Below are 19,036 nucleotides of genomic sequence, written 5' to 3' on the forward strand. Positions count from 1 at the left end.
GACGCCCAAGACTATATATCTATATCAAGATGTTAGAATTCACATACTCTTCAGTGAACGTTTTCCTACAGTTACTACAGTCACCTGAGAATGGCACCGGACCATCTCAACATCAGGAAAATTATGAGGATCAAACGGGACAGAATGCAATATCTCTGCTGATTGAGAGCATTAGCAATGAGTACTGTATTAACAAAGCGATGGTTCTGCGGTATTATAGAGCTGAATGGTGGGGCAACCATACTTGAATAAATATTTTGTTCTATGAAGAGCATTGGATTGGATATTAACAAAGGCAGTGTTTTGATAAGTAATATTACAGCGCCAGGATGATTGGTCTTTTCCCCCCGATGACATCCTCTTGGCAAAATAATTTCTTCCCATTTGAGACCTGAATACAACACCAGCACCGCAACTCGCAGTTTTGCTAGCAGGTCCTTTTGGGTGGATGATGCTTAACACAACTACAGCGGAATATAATATATTAAACAAAATATAGTTAATGACAGTGGAGCATGTCAGAAAGCAACATGTTCTTGGATTCTTTTGGGAGATAAATGAGCTTAGTTCGCTCATTAAATAAACCTAGCGATCCTGTCGCTTTTTAATAATTGATGAGGTGTGAGGTGCCTCACTGGATTTCTGCCTAGCTTGCCTTGTTCAAGCTACTGGGGTTTTTCTTCAATAACGCATTTAGCAGACTAGTCTAGTCTAACTAGACCGTTATAGTCTACAGTTAATCGCCGTAACCTCCTGCTAATCTTCAGATAGAGAGCATTTGTGTGCGCGTTCGTCGTTTTATTTTAGTTTCTCGGGTCTAGTTTAATTTTAAGGTTAGACTAGCACATTGCCTAACTAATATCAACAGCTACAAGAGCTGTGGTCAGCTGGCTAAAGCTAGCTGGGGCGGTACTCAGACAGATACCGTTATGTTTGCTAGCTAGCTAATCACATTGTTTGGTTTGTCCGGTTCTGTAATACGAACTACTGTTTTCAGGAAAGGATGCTAGTTAGCTGGTCGGTAGTTGTGTCCCCTGGAGGAAGGGCTAGCTAGTGAAAAGTTTTTTTTGCTAGCTGGCGAATCTAGTAGCCTGTTGGCACCTACCTTAAGCAACTAAGCCACTTAATGTAGCCAGACAATTTGTAATGTCTGCCTGTCGTAACCAGCGATATTATTATTATTGTATGTAGACAGATGCTAGTTGCACATCATACCTGTCGCCATTTCAGATTGCATGCATTTTATGTTCTTTATCAATAGGTTGCTAGCTAGCTAGGTTTGTGTAGGTCGATCGCTAGCTGTGATGCTGAGCAGTCTAGCAAGGCGTGTCGAAGCCAATATCTGTGAGAAACTCGACCTTGTTGAATTGACGTATTTGTTATAGTTATCCTTATCTAGCTAATAACGGCATCTTAGCAGCCTGAACAAATAAAAGAGGATGAAACGTTGCAAATCGGACGACTTCACCTCGGTTGTGGACACCATTAGCCCGACCGAGGGTAGGGCTGGAGATGAAGAAACGCCGAGTGTGTTTATCTTGGAGGTGAAACATGGGGACAACCCGGGGGGCAACCCCGATTTAAGCAGCACGGCCCCGAGTCAGCATACTGCGTTGACGAGGAGTAAACCACCCGATTTAAAGGTATTTTCTTTGCTTCTGCATCCATGCTGTGCATTGTACGTGGGAGTAAAGGCGTGGTCCCTGCACCGCAATATGCGCAGGACAGGTGTAACCTTGTGGATTTTTACACGCGTGAGGAACAGTCCAGCCTTACATAAATTGTGGTCAGCGTTTCCTCAAGACTTTGAAATTTAACGTGCATTAAACGACTATAACATTTCGTGAGAGTAATTAATATACACCTTAGTCTGGTACATAGCCCTAAAATAGTTAGGGATTTGGGAGTACCTAGAGACAGTCCGATTTTCTTATGTACTGTGTTTGTTGCGAACGTGCAACGTAATTTGTGCAGTTTTGTAATTGCTCCAGAAATGTTGGTGGTTTCATTGTTCGTTTTGATGTGGTCTACACACTGGTGTCATTTTCAGACACCTCAAGTCGAATGACGTCAATAGGAACTTGACTGGAAACTATGGAGGCTTTTTTGTGCCAAAGTGGAAATGAAAAAGCAAAGTCTGTTTGGTCTAAATAACGCGCTAACTTTTAGCGAGGAGTATATGGACTTGCTTTTTCATTTTTTAATTTGGCACACATGTAAAATGAAAAATCAAACAGAATATCCGCAAGTTGATTGATTTATTTTTAGTGTGCTCAAGTGCTTTGCTTTTCGGTGTTCTATAAACTGCATTTCCTGCTCACATTTGCATGTCATTTGAATTACTTTTCCTTGTTTGAACTAATTTTTTTTCCTATGCACTGATCTGTCAGTACACCTGACAGGGATGGATATGGGGTGGTGTCTACAAGAAGAAAGCACACCTCATTCAACAACTAGAGCAGGGCTGCCCAACCCTGTTCCAGGAGATCTATCATCCTGTAGGTTTTCACTCCAACCCTAACAAAGTACACCTCATTCATCCGCCACAGATCTCATTGAGCTGCTAATTAGTAGAATCAGGTTTGCCAAATTAGGGTTGAAATGAAAGCCTACTGAATTGTTACATTACATTACATTACATTACAGGCATTTGGCAGACGCTCTTATCCAGAGCGACGTACAACAAAGTGTATAACCATAACCAGGAACAAGTATGACGAAACCCCTAGAGAGAAGTACCGGTCCAAGTACAGGGAACAACCGCATAGTTCAACTTGGGCCCTGAAGGTTAAACTGATTAACACTAACAACGAGAACGGCAACAACGCAATCTATGAAAAAATAAAAATAAATAAAAATACAAGTAGTCGTTAAGACAGGCGCATCAACTAAGTCACCTATGAAACAGCTACCTAGTTACAACCCTAAGTTTAGTCATTTACAGGGGGGAAGGGAGGGATGGGGAGAGGTGCAGCCTGAAGAGGTGGGTCTTCAGTCGTCGTTTGAAGTGGGTCACAGTCTCAGCTGTTCTGACCTCCACAGGGAGGTCATTCCACCATCGTGGGGCCAGAACAGACAGGAGACGTGTTCTGGAAGTGCAAGTGCGAAGAGGGAGAGGTGCTAGGCGTCCTGAGGTAGCAGAACGGAGGGATCTGGCTGGCATGTAGGGTTTGAATATCTTGTGGAGGTATGCTGGGGCTGATCCCTTGAATGCCTGGTATGCTAGGACCAAGATGAAACCGGTCTGAACAGAGAAGAAACTAGAGGCATTGTTTATCTCCAGGAACAGGGTGAGGCAGCCCTGCTCTAAGGGGTCTAATAGTGCACCATCAATGAAGTACATTCCAAACCACTGAAGTTGTACTGGTGACCGCTGTCATCTCTACTCAAAGTAGAAGTAAAGGTAGTTTCAGATATTGCTGGTTTTATTTTCTTTTTTTTTGGCTTTATTTTAGCTGTAGTTCCAGTGTAGTGTCACATTGCAAGTACTTTGTTACTATGCATACGCGTTTTATAGTTAAATAATTCATAAAATGCCTCTTGTTTCTTCTCTGTTCAGACCGGTTTCATCTTAGTTTCACAGAGGATGGGGGAAAAAAAGCTATTTATTTTTTTACCTAATTGGACTCAAAAATAAGAAGCCATCTGCGCAATGGTGAATAGGTTTAGGTTATAGGTTAAAATGAGGTGCAGTATTATTCTACTTTCTGAGCCAGCGTGTGCAGGAAACCTTGCAGAACTTTGGGTGATGGAAGTCTGGTGTGACTCTCCTGTTTATCAGCTTTATTCCGTCTTGCCTTCATTTAAAAGTATGTTTCAGGTTTAATACCTGCAGCGGCTGAGGCTGATTAGCTCTCGGGCTGTGGTTCTGTGCCGTAACATGGCTTTGTACTGAAACACGCTTTCGGTACTGAAACGTGGTTCTGCCTCCAATTGCGCAGAAGATCCAGCAGCTGTCGGAAGGCTCCATGTTTGGCCACGGGCTGAAGCACCTGTTCCACAGCCGGCGACGTTCCCGGGAGCGCGAGCAGCAGAGCTCCCAGGACTGTGGCACGGGGGCGAGCCGGGCCGGGGCCTGCTCCGACCACGAGTCCGCGGACGAGAAGGAGCGCTCGCCGGAGATGCACCGCGTGTCCTACGCCGTGTCCTTGCATGACCTCCCGGCGAGGCCCACGGCGTTCAACCGTGTCCTGCAGCAGATCCGCGCCAGGCCCTCCATCCGCCGGGGGGCCAGCCTGCACAGCAGCAGCCGCCGGACCAAGAGCAACCCAGCCGCCGAAGGCCCCAAAGGGGGCAGCCCCCACCTGGCACGCCGCGGGGCCCAGGAGGCATCGCTCGGCTTGGGCCCCCAGCACAGCCGGCCCCGGTCGTCCTCCACTACTGACACTGCCCTGCTGACCATCGACCCCACCCTGCAGTGGGGGCCCGAGGACCCCGACAGAGCTGCTGAGAAGGTAAGACTGTGGGGAACTGGAGATACAACAGAGCTAGGACCTTAGGGTGCAATTAGAACCTTGGGGCAGGGCTAGAACCTTTGGGTGGAGTTAGAACCTTGGTATAGGGTTACAACCTTGGGGCAGGGCTAGAACCTTTGGGTGGAGTTAGAACCTTGCGGTAGGGTTAGAACATTGGTATAGGGTTAGAACCTTAGGGCAGGGCTAGAACCTTTGGGTGGAGTTTGAACCTTGGGATGGGGTTAGAACCTTGGGATGGGGTTAGAACCTTGGGATGGGATAAGAGCCTTGGGATGGGGTTAGAACCTTAGGATAGGGTTAGAACCTTAGGGTGGAGGTAGACTAGACATAAAAGCCTGAAACCCAATTGATGAGCTGCAACTGACAACTCTTTCCAGCATTTAAAAACTGGCCACCTTCCATCAGACAAGTTCAATCTTGCTTGCAATAACAAGCACCAGCATCAGATCTGAGACAGATAGGTCACACTGCTGCAACTCCTCTCTGCAACAGTCTGTAATGGTCAGATAGGTCGCACTGCTGCAACTCCTCTCTGCAACAGTGTATAATGGTCAGATAGGTCGCACTGCTGCAACTGCTCTCTGCAACAGTGTATAATGGTCAGATAGGTCACACTGCTGCAACTCCTCTCTGCAACAGTCTGTAATGGTCAGATAGGTCGCACTGCTGCAACTCCTCTCTGCAACAGTGTATAATGGTCAGATAGGTCGCACTGCTGCAACTGCTCTCTGCAACAGTGTATAATGGTCAGATAGGTCGCACTGCTGCAACTCCTCTCTGCAACAGTGTATAATGGTCAGATAGGTCACACTGCTGAAACTCCTCTCTGCAGCTTTCTATAATGATTTTGTTATGTTGCATATCTTTGGTCTGAACTGGGCAATTAGGATGGCGTTAGGAGGAGTTAAGAACAGGAAGAGATCCATATGATAGGGAGAGAACCATGAGGGTGGCAACTTGAGGACGTGGTAGGAGCCTCAGATGGGAACTGTAGAACAATGGGGGTGACAACATTATGATAGAGAGAACATTAGGAGAGGTGAGGGGGGGGGCCTGACGGGGCACACTCTGATTATTAGCAAGCGAGCTCGAACCCAGAGGCCGATAAGAGAAGCTCCTTGTGAATGTAAATGGCTGGTACAGTGTGATGTAGGTGTGAAATGAGGTGCACTCTTTTATTTTTATGTTTTATCCTCCCTGCTGTAATTATAGGAGGATCTCTCCCACACAGGCTGTCAGTGACGCTACTCTGTTCTGCGGCTTGGCTTCTGTGCTTGGGCAGAATTAACATTAAGTGAAGCGTTTCATTTGGAATCCGGGCCTTTTCTGTTATTTCCACAGAGTGTTTTTCATGCAAGTGAACTGACAGCAGGGCTATTTTGAAGCAGTTGTTGATATAAGGTAACAAAAAAAAAACTAGATTGTTCTAAAATTGCATCAAATAATTTTCTAAGCTTTTCTGCAATTGTGAAACTCAGCTACCAATTCAGTTTTCCCTTTTAAATCTAAAGCTAGCGCCCCCTCATCTGGCCTTAAACGCAACTGTACACATTCTTCCTTAAAACAGGGGCTGTCACACATACCATTGATTCACTGTTTCACTTGAAAATGAATTTCAGGCTAGTCAGGGAAGTGAGGATAAAGTAAAAATGTGTTTATTTTCTGAATCCAGTGGTTCCAGCAGTCAGTGCCCTTGTTAAAATGTTCAGCACTCTGAACACAATCAAGTGCTAGAACCCTTAAGATAGAACATTTAACCTACATATCAAATGTATTTTATGTGATTTAATTATGTGATTTAATTGAATAAAAATGATTGAAAATGACAATTAGCAATTAAATGGCCAAATCCGTAGATAGATTCAGTCTACAGTAACCATGTGAAATCGACTAACAAGTTGAAACAAACTGTATCAGGACTTAAGATTAAATAATTTATTAAATAAGAAGCAGTCGATCAGAATAATGAACTGATATCATTACTCACTACTTATAATTTACCAAACAGAAGACATTAAACAAGACTTTAATTAGAATCTACCAGAAAAGAGAGAGTCAGATTAGCCAAAGTATTACCCTCTTCCAGTTTCAGCGACACAGGAACACAAGGGAAAAACTCAGATGTAGTGAACACACAACAGAGGAATCACTACCAGAAAAAGAGGAAAACCGTTCTTCCCCAAGGCTCCATAAACAACTGCATCCCACCTCCTGAGGCCACCATAAATACCTTACCCAGCAGCTGGAGGGTAGGGCATGTTTGCCCTCATTGAGTGATGCTCAGTTAGGTGAGGTAAAAAAGGTGGGGGGGTGGTGTTCTGGGGTCAAGGCTCATTTATGACAAGCACTGGCCTATCTAAAAGCTGGCAGTTTACTTATTAATTAAGGTGCAGTCCTGCCAGTGGTCCAGGTGTCTTAGTGCGGTCCTGCTGGTGGTGCGGGTGTCTTAGTGCGGTCCTGCTGGTGGTACTGGTATCTTAGTGCGGTCCTGCTGGTGGTGCGGGTGTCTTAGTGCGGTCCTGTTGGTGGTCCAGGTGTCTTAGTGCGGTCCTGCTGGTGGTACAGGTGGCACGGGTGTCTTAGTGCGGTCCTGCTGGTGGTCCAGGTATCTTAGTGCGGTCCTGCTGGTGGTACAGGTGTCTTAGTGTGGTCCTGCTGGTGGTACTGGTATCTTAGTGCGGTCCTGCTGGTGGTACTGGTATCTTAGTGCGGTCCTGCTGGTGGTACTGGTATCTTAGTGCGGTCCTGCTGGTGGTACTGGTATCTTAGTGCGGTCCTGCTGGTGGTCCAGGTGTCTTAGTGCGGTCTTGCTGGTGGTACAGGTGGCACGGGTGTCTTAGTGCGGTCCTGCTGGTGGTCCAGGTATCTTAGTTCGGTCCTGCTGGTGGTACAGGTGTCTTAGTGTGGTCCTGCTGGTGGTACTGGTATCTTAGTGCGGTCCTGCTGGTGGTACTGGTATCTTAGTGCGGTCCTGCTGGTGGTACTGGTATCTTAGTGCGGTCCTGCTGGTGGTCCAGGTGTCTTAGTGCGGTCCTGTCGGTGGTACAGGTGTCTTAGTGCGGTCCTGCTGGTGGTACTGGTATCTTAGTGCGGTCCTGCTGGTGGTCCAGGTGTCTTTAGTGCGGTCCTGTCGGTGGTACAGGTGTCTTAGTGCGGTCCTGCTGGTGGTCTAGGTGGTCCAGGTATCTTAGTGCGGTCCTGCTGGTGGTACAGGTGTCTTAGTGCGGTCCTGCTGGTGGTCCAGGTGTCTGAGCGCGGTCCTGTTGGTGGTGCGGGTGTCTGAGCGCGGTCCTGTTCCTCTCCTGGCTCCTTAGCTGGATAAAGTCGAGATGAGCACGTTGGGCCTCCCCCCGTCCGCCGGCCACACGGGCTCGGACGGGAACATCAGCGGGGACGCCCCGGACGCTCCGGACCCCCAGCGCACCCGCGCCGCCCTCCAGCACCTGCAGCAGAAGGTCCTGAAGATCACGGAGCAGGTGCGCGTGGAGCAGGAGGCGCGCGACGAGAACGTGGCCGAGTACCTGAAGCTGGCGCACAACGCCGACAAGCAGCAGGCCGCCCGCATCAAGCAGGTCTTCGAGAAGAAGAACCAGAAGTCGGCGCAGACCATCGCCCACCTGCACAAGAAGCTGGAGCACTACCACAAGAAGCTGAAGGAGATCGAGCAGGTAAAGTCCACCTCCTGCCTGGTCCGTGCTCACTGGAATTTTTTTTTTTTCCCCCCCTTCTTTTGCTAAGCCCAGGAGTTTGTAATGAATAGTAGGTGCTGATTTTGTGTTTTGCGAGTCCAGATTTGGTGGCTTTCAGTGGATAATGTGGCAATTCGACAAAACTCTTGTAACTTACTAGGCGTAGCAGACGCTTCCCCCCTGAGCCCAAAGAGGTGCATGCTGCTGGTAGCTGCAGAAATCTTGCATCCGGAAATCCTGCGTGAAGCCACATGCACAACAAAAATGGATTTCCATGTGATTCATGAGCAATTTTGACCAGACTATTTGCCAAGATAAAGTAATTCTGGAATTAAGCTGTCATTTTTTAATATGGGGAGCTTAACAAAAAGAAAAACATTTTGCAGCTGTCTGTAAAAAAAAAAAAAAAAAAAAAAAAACGAACCATGTGAAGCAATGATGTCATTGGGATGCAACCCCTCTTCTCATTGAAGTGAATGCAGGTGTCTTTTAAATAAGAAAATTCTGTGTATTGGTAGCAAATCTTTTGTTTTCTGTATGTTTTTGACGTTGCAGTTGCACCATTTAAGACATAACTGAAGATTTGGAGCTTTATTTTAGTTTAATCTGCACCGCAGCCTCTAAATTTTCCATTATGTCCATTCTGAGGAGGAGTTATACTTGGGTGGCAGCATTGTTTTCATTTTTTACATTTTTTTTTGCTGTGGGCTTACGTATATACAATATGTGATGCATTAGTGATGAGATGCATGGTGCTCCTGGAACGGGATTCATTTAATGCTATCTTCATTACCTGACTCCAAAATAGTGATTTAACCTCTCCTCTGTGCTAACAGCTATGCATAGAAGGAGGTGACTGCTTTTCGCTAATAGTGTGACTCTATATAAATCGCTATCCATCTCGGTAGACATGTACATGCCTCTGGCTTGTGTAGCCTGCATAGACATAATTGTGTTAGGACCTTAAAACTGCTCGGTGTGCAGTAGTAAGAGTCAAAGAGGAATGCCAGGCCAAAGCGAATGCAGTTTACTGTACAGTTTGTTTAATAATGGCGATAAACAATGGTGTAAAATGTGCGTATTTTGAATGGCGATGAAGCCCATAAGATTGTGTTGACGACTCTCCACCAGACTATTCCACTTTAACCCCTCATATATCCAAAGATCAAGAAAAAAGTCATTAAATACAGACAAAATCATAACAAAACGGTACATCAATGGTCCTGCTTGTGCTGTCTCTGTAAACATATCGCACCGAGTTAACCTTTGTATCTGGCTGGGCGCTGACCCATTGACATCAAGATCTTTAGTCAGCACCCTACATTATTAATATTAGTACAACAAATGAAGTACTGATTTTGGCTGGAGTAAACTCCCCTTTATACCAGAAAGGGTTCCAAAAGGCTCCTCTGTCTCCTTAGAGGAACTCAGCTAGTTCCAGGGCTCTTTGTTTCGGTCTGGAGGCTCTCACACTTTTCACACCTACCATAGAGGTTCCGTAAATAACCGAGAAGGGTTTCCCTGTGGAGAGTGTGGAGGTGTGGGGGAAGATTGGGTGGGCGAGCGCGTGCACTTTATGGTTGTTTCTGCTGTATTTCACAAGCCCACCGTGTAGCGAGCTGCCAGGTCACGTTCTTTAACGGAGTTTATTTGCTGCGATGAGTCTCAGTGCGTTTCTGTATCCCTTTCGGCTGAGGGATTGAAGGGGTGAGGAGTGGGAGGGGCTGGACTTCACCCTTTACCATAACTACCCCTGCCTCTCCACTTAGCCATAACTACCCCGCCTCTTTACTCATAGCCATAACTACCCCTGCCTCTTTACTCATAGCCATAACTACCCCTGCCTCTTTACTCATAGCCATAACTACCCCTGCCTCTTTACTCATAGCCATAACTACCCCTGCCTCTTTCCACTTAGCCATAACTACCCCTGCCTCTTTCCACTTAGCCATAACTACCCCTGCCTCTTTCCACTTAGCCATAACTACCCCTGCCTCTTTACTCATAGCCATAACTACCCCTGCCTCTTTACTCATAGCCATAACTACCCCTGCCTCTTTACTCATAGCCATAACTACCCCTGCCTCTTTACTCATAGCCATAACTACCCCTGCCTCTTTACTCATAGCCATAACTACCCCTGCCTCTTTCCACTTAGCCATAACTACCCCTGCCTCTTTACTCATAGCCATAACTACCCCTGCCTCTCCACTTAGCCATAACTACCCCTGCCTCTTTACTCATAGCCATAACTACCCCTGCCTCTTTACTCATAGCCATAACTACCCCTGCCTCTTTACTCATAGCCATAACTACCCCTGCCTCTTTCCACTTAGCCATAACTACCCCTGCCTCTTTCCTCTTAGCCATAACTACCCCTGCCTCTTTACTCATAGCCATAACTGCCCCTGCCTCTTTCCTCTTAGCCATAACTACCCCTGCCTCTTTCCACTTAGCCATAACTACCCCTGCCTCTTTCCACTTAGCCATAACTACCCCTGCCTCTTTCCTCTTAGCCATAACTACCCCTGCCTCTTTCCACTTAGCCATAACTACCCCTGCCTCTTTCCTCTTAGCCATAACTACCCCTGCCTCTTTCCTCTTAGTCATAACTACCCCTGCCTCTTTCCTCTTAGCCATAACTACCCCTGCCTCTTTCTGCTTAGCCATAACTGCCCCAGGCCTGTCTGCGCTGCTGAAAGGCTGCTAGTCTGTTTTTGGTAGTGGAGGTATTGCGCTGGTGCGTTCAGAGCCCGGTCTCAGGAGCTGGATATGGAGGTGTGATGCAGGGACGTGAGCGCAGCCACCTACACCGTTCTGCCTCAGTCGGTGCATCGCTGCACAAGGATGTTTCTCCCCTCAGGGTAACAATAGCATGCTGTGGGTTGTGGATAACAGCTTCTGTTACTCATCTGTCTTCTCCTCCTCCCTCGTTCTCATTTTCTCCTCTCTCACCCCTTCCTTCCCCTCTCTTCCCCCGCCTCCCCTCATATGCCCTCCATTTTTTTCTCTCTTCCCTCTCTCTCCCTTCCTCTTTATAGCCTCAAACACACACTGTGAATATTACCGAAAAATCATATGCAAGTCCCGTTAAAGAGAAATAAATTAACAAACGTCAAAGTAAAAATCAGTCCTAAATGGTCACGTAGCTCTCTTCTTTCTCACTCTCTTTCTCTCTTCGTATCTCTCTGTCTATCTCTCTCTACTGCCTCTCTCCCTCTCTCTTTCTCTCCCTGTCTCTGTCTCTCTCTCTTCCCCTCTTCTCTCTCTCTCTCTCTCTCTCTCTCTCTGTGTAGAACGGACCCTCCCGGCAGCCCAAGGACGTTCTGAGGGACATGCAGCAGGGCCTGAAGGACGTGCGGGCCAACGTGCGGGCGGGGATCAGCGGCTTCGGGGGCGGGGTGGTGGAGGGGGTGAAGGGAGGGGTGTCGGCGCTCTCGCACGCGGCCGTGGTGTCCAAGCCGCGCGAGTTCGCCAGCCTGATCCGCAACAAGTTCGGCAGCGCCGACAACATCGCCCAGCTGAAGGACACGCTGGAGGACCCGCTCCCCGAGGACACGCCCCGGGCGCTGAGCGGCAGCGCCACCCTGGTCTCCAGCCCCAAGTACGGCAGCGAGGACGAGTGCTCCAGCGCCACCTCCGGCTCGGCCGCCGGCAGCAACTCGGGGGCGGGCGCCGCCGCCGCCGGCCTGGGGGGCCTGGCCCCGCCCGTGAGCAGCCCCAAATCCAACGCGCTGGACGCCCACCACCACCACCTGCACGGCTCCTGGGACGTCCTCCTGGAGGAGCTGCGCCAGATCAAGGCCGGCCAAAGCAACCTGGAGGACGACATCGAAGACATGAAGTCCCAGCTGCACAGCGACTATTCCTACATGACCCAGTGCCTCCAGGAGGAGAGATACAGGTACGGGCCCGAAACACCGTCGGTGTGAGCTGTTATAAAGGCTCTGTCTGTGTGAGCTGTTATAAAGGCTCTGTCTGTCTGTGTGAGCTGTTATAAAGGCTCTGTCTGTGTGAGCTGTTATAAAGGCTCTGTCTGTCTGTTTGAGCTGTTATAAAGGCTCTGTCTGTCTGTTTGAGCTGTTATAAAGGCTCTGTCTGTCTGTGTGAGCTGTTATAAAGACTCTGTCTGTGTGAGCTGTTATAAAGGCTCTGTCTGTCTGTTTGAGCTGTTATAAAGGCTTTGTCTGTGTGAGCTGTTATAAAGGCTCTGTCTGTCTGTGTGAGCTGTTATAAAGGCTCTGTCTGTGTGAGCTGTTATAAAGGCTCTGTCTGTCTGTTTGAGCTGTTATAAAGGCTCTGTCTGTCTGTGTGAGCTGTTATAAAGGCTCTGTCTGTGTGAGCTGTTATAAAGGCTCTGTCCGTCTGTGTGAGCTGTTATAAAGACTCTGTCTGTGTGAGCTGTTATAAAGGCTCTGTCTGTTTGAGCTGTTATAAAGGCTCTGTCTGTGTGAGCTGTTATAAAGACTCTGTCTGTGTGAGCTGTTATAAAGGCTCTGTCTGAATTAGCTGTTATAAAGACTCTGTCTGTGTGAGCTGTTATAAAGGCTCTGTCTGTGTGAGCTGTTATAAAGACTCTGTCTGTGTGAGCTGTTATAAAGGCTCTGTCTGTGTGAGCTGTTATAAAGGCTCTGTCTGTGTGAGCTGTTATAAAGGCTCTGTCTGTGTGAGCTGTTATAAAGACTCTGTCTGTGTGAGCTGTTATAAAGGCTCTGTCTGTCTGAATGAGCTGTTATAAAGGCTCTGTCTGTTTGACCTGTTATAAAGGCTCTGTCTGTCTGAATGAGCTGTTATAAAGACTCTGTCTGTTTGACCTGTTATAAAGGCTCTGTCTGTGTGAGCTGTTATAAAGGCTCTGTCTGTGTGAGCTGTTATAAAGGCTCTGTCTGTCTGAGCTGTTATAAAGGCTCTGTCTGTGTGAGCTGTTATAAAGGCTCTGTCTGTGTGAGCTGTTATAAAGGCTCTGTCTGACAGAAAGGTCTAGAACAGACGTGTAAAGATAGACTGGTGTAACACAGGTGTACCACAGACCAGTGTAGGACAGAAAGATGTAGGATAGACAGGTGTAGGACAGAAAGGTCTAGGTCAGACCTGTGAAGACAGACATGTATAGGACAGATGTTAGGCAAGCAGGTGTAGAACAGTTGTAGGATTACCACCCAGCACCCAAAACTGACAGAAACAGAAGTGGACCTTCCATTGCTACCCTCTTTATCTTTAAATCTTTTTGGATTTAGTTTTGGGAAAGTAATACATCTCAGGTATAGCTGTTTAAAGACAGGTTAGCTGTATATTGACATTTACTTTAGTTTAACTTTGGTTTTGTTGGATTGAGGAAAAACAAAAGTGATGCTGTACACGCCCACGGTGATGCTGTACACCCTCCCAGTGATGCTGTACACCCCCCCCCCAGTGATGCTGTACACTCTCCCAGTGATGCTGTACACCCCCCCCCCAGTGGTGCTGTATACCCTTACAGTGGTGCTGTACATTTCTCTACCATCCAGCTACATCTGCTGTCTCTTGCATTTCCTTGTTTGCTTTTCGCTCAGGCGCTGTTGAGGTTGAGAATAGGCCCCAGCCTGTGATATACTGACACCTGACTCACACTGTTACTCAGCCAGCACTTACCGCGTGGAAGATAGCAAGCAGGGTTGAGTAGGGAAGAATGTGTAATGTTATACACCCCGTAAAATAACATTTAATAGTTATTATTTGGATAAAAATGTGTCAATTCTTCAGTCTGTTCATTTGTCTGTGCACATATTGATCATCAATGGACCTTCTGTGCCTTCTTGGTAATATTGCACTTCTGTATTCCTGAGATTAACACTGATACAGCTCAGTGACTGTACTGTAATGTAAATCACTCTGGATTACAGCATGTGCTAAGTGTCTGTACTGTAAATCATTTAGGATTAGAGAGTGTGCGCAGTGACTGTACTGTTGTGTAAATCACTCTGGATTAGAGTGTATGCTAAGTGACTGTACTGTAATTTAAATCACTCTGGATTAGTGTGTGCTAAGTGACTGTACTGTAATTTAAATCACTCTGGATTAGAGTGTATGCTAAGTGACTGTACTGTTGTGTAAATCACTCTGGATTAGAGTGTATGCTAAGTGACTGTACTGTAATTTAAATCACTCTGGATTAGAGTGTGTGCTAAGTGACTGTACTGTAATTTAAATCACTCTGGATTAGAGTGTGTGCTAAGTGACTGTACTGTAATTTAAATCACTCTGGATTAGAGTGTATGCTAAGTGACTGTACTGTAATTTAAATCACTCTGGATTAGAGTGTGTGCTAAGTGACTGTACTGTAATTTAAATCACTCTGGATTAGAGTGTGTGCTAAGTGACTGTACTGTAATTTAAATAACTCTGCATTAGAGTGTGTGCTAAGTGACTGTAATATGTGTAGCAGAAATGTGAGATCTTTCTTATTCTTTAGGTACGAACGCCTTGAGGAGCAGCTGAATGACCTGACGGAGCTGCACCAGAATGAAATGAGCAATCTGAAGCAGGAACTCGCTAGCATGGAGGAGAAGGTAGCGTACCAGTCATACGAGAGGGCCAGAGACATCCAGGTGAGCCGCACAAATGGCTGAAGCAGCTGCCATCCGTAATATATGACTCTTTATTCCTGTAGGTGATCCATTATTAATGTCTGTCTTAGGAATGGTAACCTTGTAAAAGCATGTGCGCATGTATGCATGTATATGTATTTTTATGAAGCTGAAGCTAATGTGTTTGTTTATATGTATGTATGTATGTGTGTGATTGTGTGTGTGTATTTATATCGAGCTCAAACTGATATGTGTTTATGTAGCTGATGTGTGTTTGCATGAGTGAAGCTGAGGTGCATGCATGTGTATGAAGCATGTGTATTTTTATGAGTCTGAAGCTTATGATATATGTGCATGTAGGTGTATATGTATGATTATTTATCTGTGTGTATGTGTGTGTTTATAAGAAGCTGATGTGTGTGTGTGTGTGTGTGCGTATAAGTATCTGGTGTGTGTGTGTGTATGTATAAGTAGCTGATGTGTGTGTGTGTGTGTGTGTGTATTTATAAGTAGCTGATGTGTGTGTATGTATAAGTAGCTGGTATGTGTGTATGTGTATGTATAAGTAGCTGATGTGTGTGTGTGTATGTATAAGTAGCTGGTGTGTGTGTGTGTATAAGTAGCTGATGTGTGTGTGTGTGTGTGTATGTATAAGTAGCTGATGTGTGTATGTGTGTGTGTATGTATAAGTAGCTGATGTGTGTGTGTGTGTGTATAAGTAGCTGATGTGTGTGTGTGTGTGTGTGTGTATATATAAGTAGCTGATGTGTGTGTGTGTGTGTGTATAAGTAGCTGATGTGTGTGTGTGTGTGTATGTATAAGTAGCTGATGTGTGTGTGTGTGTGTGTGTGTGTATGTATAAGTAGCTGATGTGTGTGTGTGTGTGTGTGTGTGTGTATGTATAAGTAGCTGATGTGTGTATGTGTGTGTGTATGTATAAGTAGCTGATGTGTGTGTGTGTGTGTATGTATAAGTAGCTGATGTGTGTGTGTGTGTGTGTGTATAAGTAGCTGATGTGTGTGTGTGTGTGTGTGTGTATATATAAGTAGCTGATGTGTGTGTGTGTGTGTGTATAAGTAGCTGATGTGTGTGTGTGTGTGTATGTATAAGTAGCTGATGTGTGTGTGTGTGTGTGTGTGTGTATGTATAAGTAGCTGATGTGTGTGTGTGTGTGTGTGTGTGTGTATGTATAAGTAGCTGATGTGTGTATGTGTGTGTGTATGTATAAGTAGCTGATGTGTGTGTGTGTGTGTATGTATAAGTAGCTGATGTGTGTATGTGTGTGTGTATGTATAAGTAGCTGATGTGTGTGTGTGTGTGTGTGTATAAGTAGCTGATGTGTGTGTGTGTGTGTGTATGTATAAGTAGCTGATGTGTGTGTGTGTGTGTGTATGTATAAGTAGCTGATGTGTGTGTGTGTATAAGTAGCTGATGTGTGTGTGTGTGTGTATGTATAAGTAGCTGATGTGTGTGTGTGTGTGTATGTATAAGTAGCTGATGTGTGTGTGTGTGTATGTATAAGTAGCTGATGTGTGTATGTGTGTGTGTATGTATAAGTAGCTGATGTGTGTGTATGTGTGTGTGTATGTATAAGTAGCTGATGTGTGTGTTTGTGTGTATGTATAAGTAGCTGATGTGTGTATGTATAAGTAGCTGATGTGTGTATGTGTGTGTTTATGTATAAGTAGCTGATGTGTGTGTGTGTGTGTGTGTGTGTGTGTGTGTGTGTGTATACGTAGCTGGTGTGTGTGTGTGTGTGTGTGTATGTATAAGCAGCTGATGTGTGTATGTGTGTGTATGTATAAGTAGCTGATGTGTGTGTGTGTGTGTGTATGTATAAGCAGCTGATGTGTGTGTGTGTGTGTGTGTGTGTGTGTTTCAGGAAGCAGTGGAGTCGTGTCTCACGCGCATCACTAAGCTGGAGCTGCAGCAGCAGCAGCAGCAGGTGGTGCAGCTGGAGGGGGTGGAGAACGCCAACGCCCGGGCGCTGCTGGGCAAGTTCATCAACGTCATCCTGGCGCTCATGGCCGTGCTGCTGGTCTTCGTCTCCACGCTGGCCAACTTCATCACGCCGCTGATGAAGACGCGGGAGCGCGTGGCGGCCACCGTGCTCCTGGCGCTGGTGCTCTTCTGCCTGTGGAAACACTGGGACTTTGTGGAGGTGTGGCTTCTGCCCAGCTGAGCAGCTGGCCCCGCCCCTTTCCCCTCCTCGCTCCCGGTCTCGGGTGAAACGCTCGCGCTCGGGGCGCCCGACTGCACCGCCGAGGCCGGGCGGAACGCGGACCGGCGGCCTCGCCCGAGAGGGACCGGCTAGCGGGTCGCCGCGGCGGTCGGCCTGGACGGGTGTGTGCGTTCTCCTCCCTTTCGCGACGGCGTGCCTGTGAGGACCGCTCTGGCGTAAGCTTCTTTTTGTTTCGAAGACGTGTGGTTTTGTTTGTGGCCATGACGAGCCGTTTGTTTTTTCGCCCTATGAGAGAAACGGGATCAGGTTTCATTCCGTGGAAACGAAGCCTTCCTTCAAGCTGCTGCAGTAGGCGGGCATGTTGGTGGGTCCAAGCGGAGCGATGTTGAAGATCGAGATGATGATGAAAATGAAGATTGCCTGATGTAATGGCTTCCTTAGCTACACTTCTGTGTGTCATCAAGGATTTAAAAAGAAAAGCAAGTTACATGCACCAACTCTGACGGAGCTATAAGGTGAAATTTATCGTATTTATAAAAACAAAATGTATTTACATGAATGCACAGACAGTAATTTAAATGGCCATCAAAATATAAATCACCAGAATATGATTAATGTGGTTGTCAGATTTCGTTTTTTGGAATTTGGGAGAATACGCTTTGTTATCAAAGTGCCGTTTTTGTGCAGTTGGTTGGGTAAGAAACCCTTTTAAAACACGTTATTTCACAGGGCTTTCTATACTGCCTTTATGTCAATGCCTTCGGTGGTAATAATACACAGAGGTCATCATGTAGTAGGCTGCTCATTAAATAGGTAATGTCCAGAAATAAGTACGTCTAGCGTGATGTGTGGGTCTACTAATTACCAAGCAACCATTGGATTATATTAACCAGCATTTATAATAATAATAATAATAATAATAATAATAATAATAATAATAATAATAATATTTTGTAAAATAAAATTAATTATTTATAATTTATTGAACCAGTTCTTATTATAACTCCGTTCTTATTGTTGTTGTTATTATTATTATTGTTATTATGGATTTTATCCTATAAATCACATCATGCTACTCCCGTAGTGTGTTAAAATGAAGGAAATAAATGTACGTAATCCAGCTCTCTTACTGGGTTGTTTTTATTGACAGACGCACAGCCCCACGTCGGGCACCTCACTGCAAACGGATAGCTTAGCGCGTTTCTGTTTCTGCCAGCCTGGGTACGTGACGTAACGAAGCTCAAGCTGGAACTTGCACGTCAAGCATTCGTAATGCTGGTGGCATCGATCCGGTCCGGCACCTCCTGGCTAGCGGCACTGGGTCAGGGTCGACCGTAACAGAGTGAAACGACCCCGATGAGACAGCTGAGTTATACGTCTGACCACTGGGGGGCGCTAAGTCCGTCCTTTCTGAGTTTTTAGGCCTCCCTCCAGGCGATCAGCAGGAACCTCTCTGGTGTAGAATCACTCTCCCCTACCTGGTACACTACAGTCCCTCTCTGGTCTACAATCACACCCTCTACTGGTACACTACAGTCCCTCTCTGGTCTACAATCACACCCTCTACTGGTACACTACAGTCCCTCTCTGGTGTACAACCAAACCCTCTACTGGTACACTACAGTCCCTCTCTGGTGTACAATCACACCCTCTACTGGTACACTACAGTCCCTCTCTGGTCTACAATCACACCCTCTACTGGTACACTACAGTCCCTCTCTGGTCTACAATCACACCCTCTACTGGTACACTACAGTCCCTCTCTGGTGTACAACCAAACCCTCTACTGGTACACTACAGTCCCTCTCTGGTGTAGAATCACTCTCCCCTACTGGTACACTACAGTTCCTCTCTGGTGTACAATCACACCCTCTACTGGTACACTACAGTCCCTCTCTGGTCTACAATCACACCCTCTACTGGTACACTACAGTAACTCTCTGGTGTAGAATCACTCTCCCCTACTGGTACACTACAGTTCCTCTCTGGTGTACTATCACACCCTCTACTGGTACACTACAGTCCCTCTCTGGTGTAGAACCACTCTCCCCTACTGGTACACTACAGTCCCTCTCTGGTGTACAATCACACCCTCTACTGGTACACTACAGTCCCTCTCTGGTG

General features: G+C 46.4%; 1 protein-coding gene across 4 annotated transcripts; it reads left to right on the forward strand.

The window, feature by feature from the left end:
- Positions 1-37: 37 nt before the first annotated feature.
- On the forward strand, positions 38-18,041 carry LOC118208177 (transmembrane and coiled-coil domains protein 2-like). Of its 4 annotated transcripts, none has more exons than XM_035382585.1 (7): positions 38-1,643; positions 3,942-4,454; positions 7,790-8,143; positions 11,206-11,244; positions 11,461-12,068; positions 14,616-14,751; positions 16,613-18,041. In XM_035382585.1, exons 1-7 carry the CDS (start codon positions 1,440-1,442, stop codon positions 16,910-16,912), a joined length of 2,154 nt encoding a protein of 717 aa, XP_035238476.1. In that variant the 5' UTR covers positions 38-1,439; the 3' UTR covers positions 16,913-18,041. The 4 variants fall into 4 exon arrangements, with proteins under 4 accessions (XP_035238476.1, XP_035238477.1, XP_035238478.1 ...); XM_035382586.1 differs by having other exon boundaries at positions 11,206-11,220; XM_035382588.1 differs by lacking the exon at positions 38-1,643 and adding an exon at positions 3,291-3,403.
- Positions 18,042-19,036: the final 995 nt, after the last annotated feature.

The sequence above is a fragment of the Anguilla anguilla genome, chromosome 11, assembly GCF_013347855.1.
Source record: "Anguilla anguilla isolate fAngAng1 chromosome 11, fAngAng1.pri, whole genome shotgun sequence".
Taxonomy (NCBI): domain Eukaryota; kingdom Metazoa; phylum Chordata; class Actinopteri; order Anguilliformes; family Anguillidae; genus Anguilla; species Anguilla anguilla.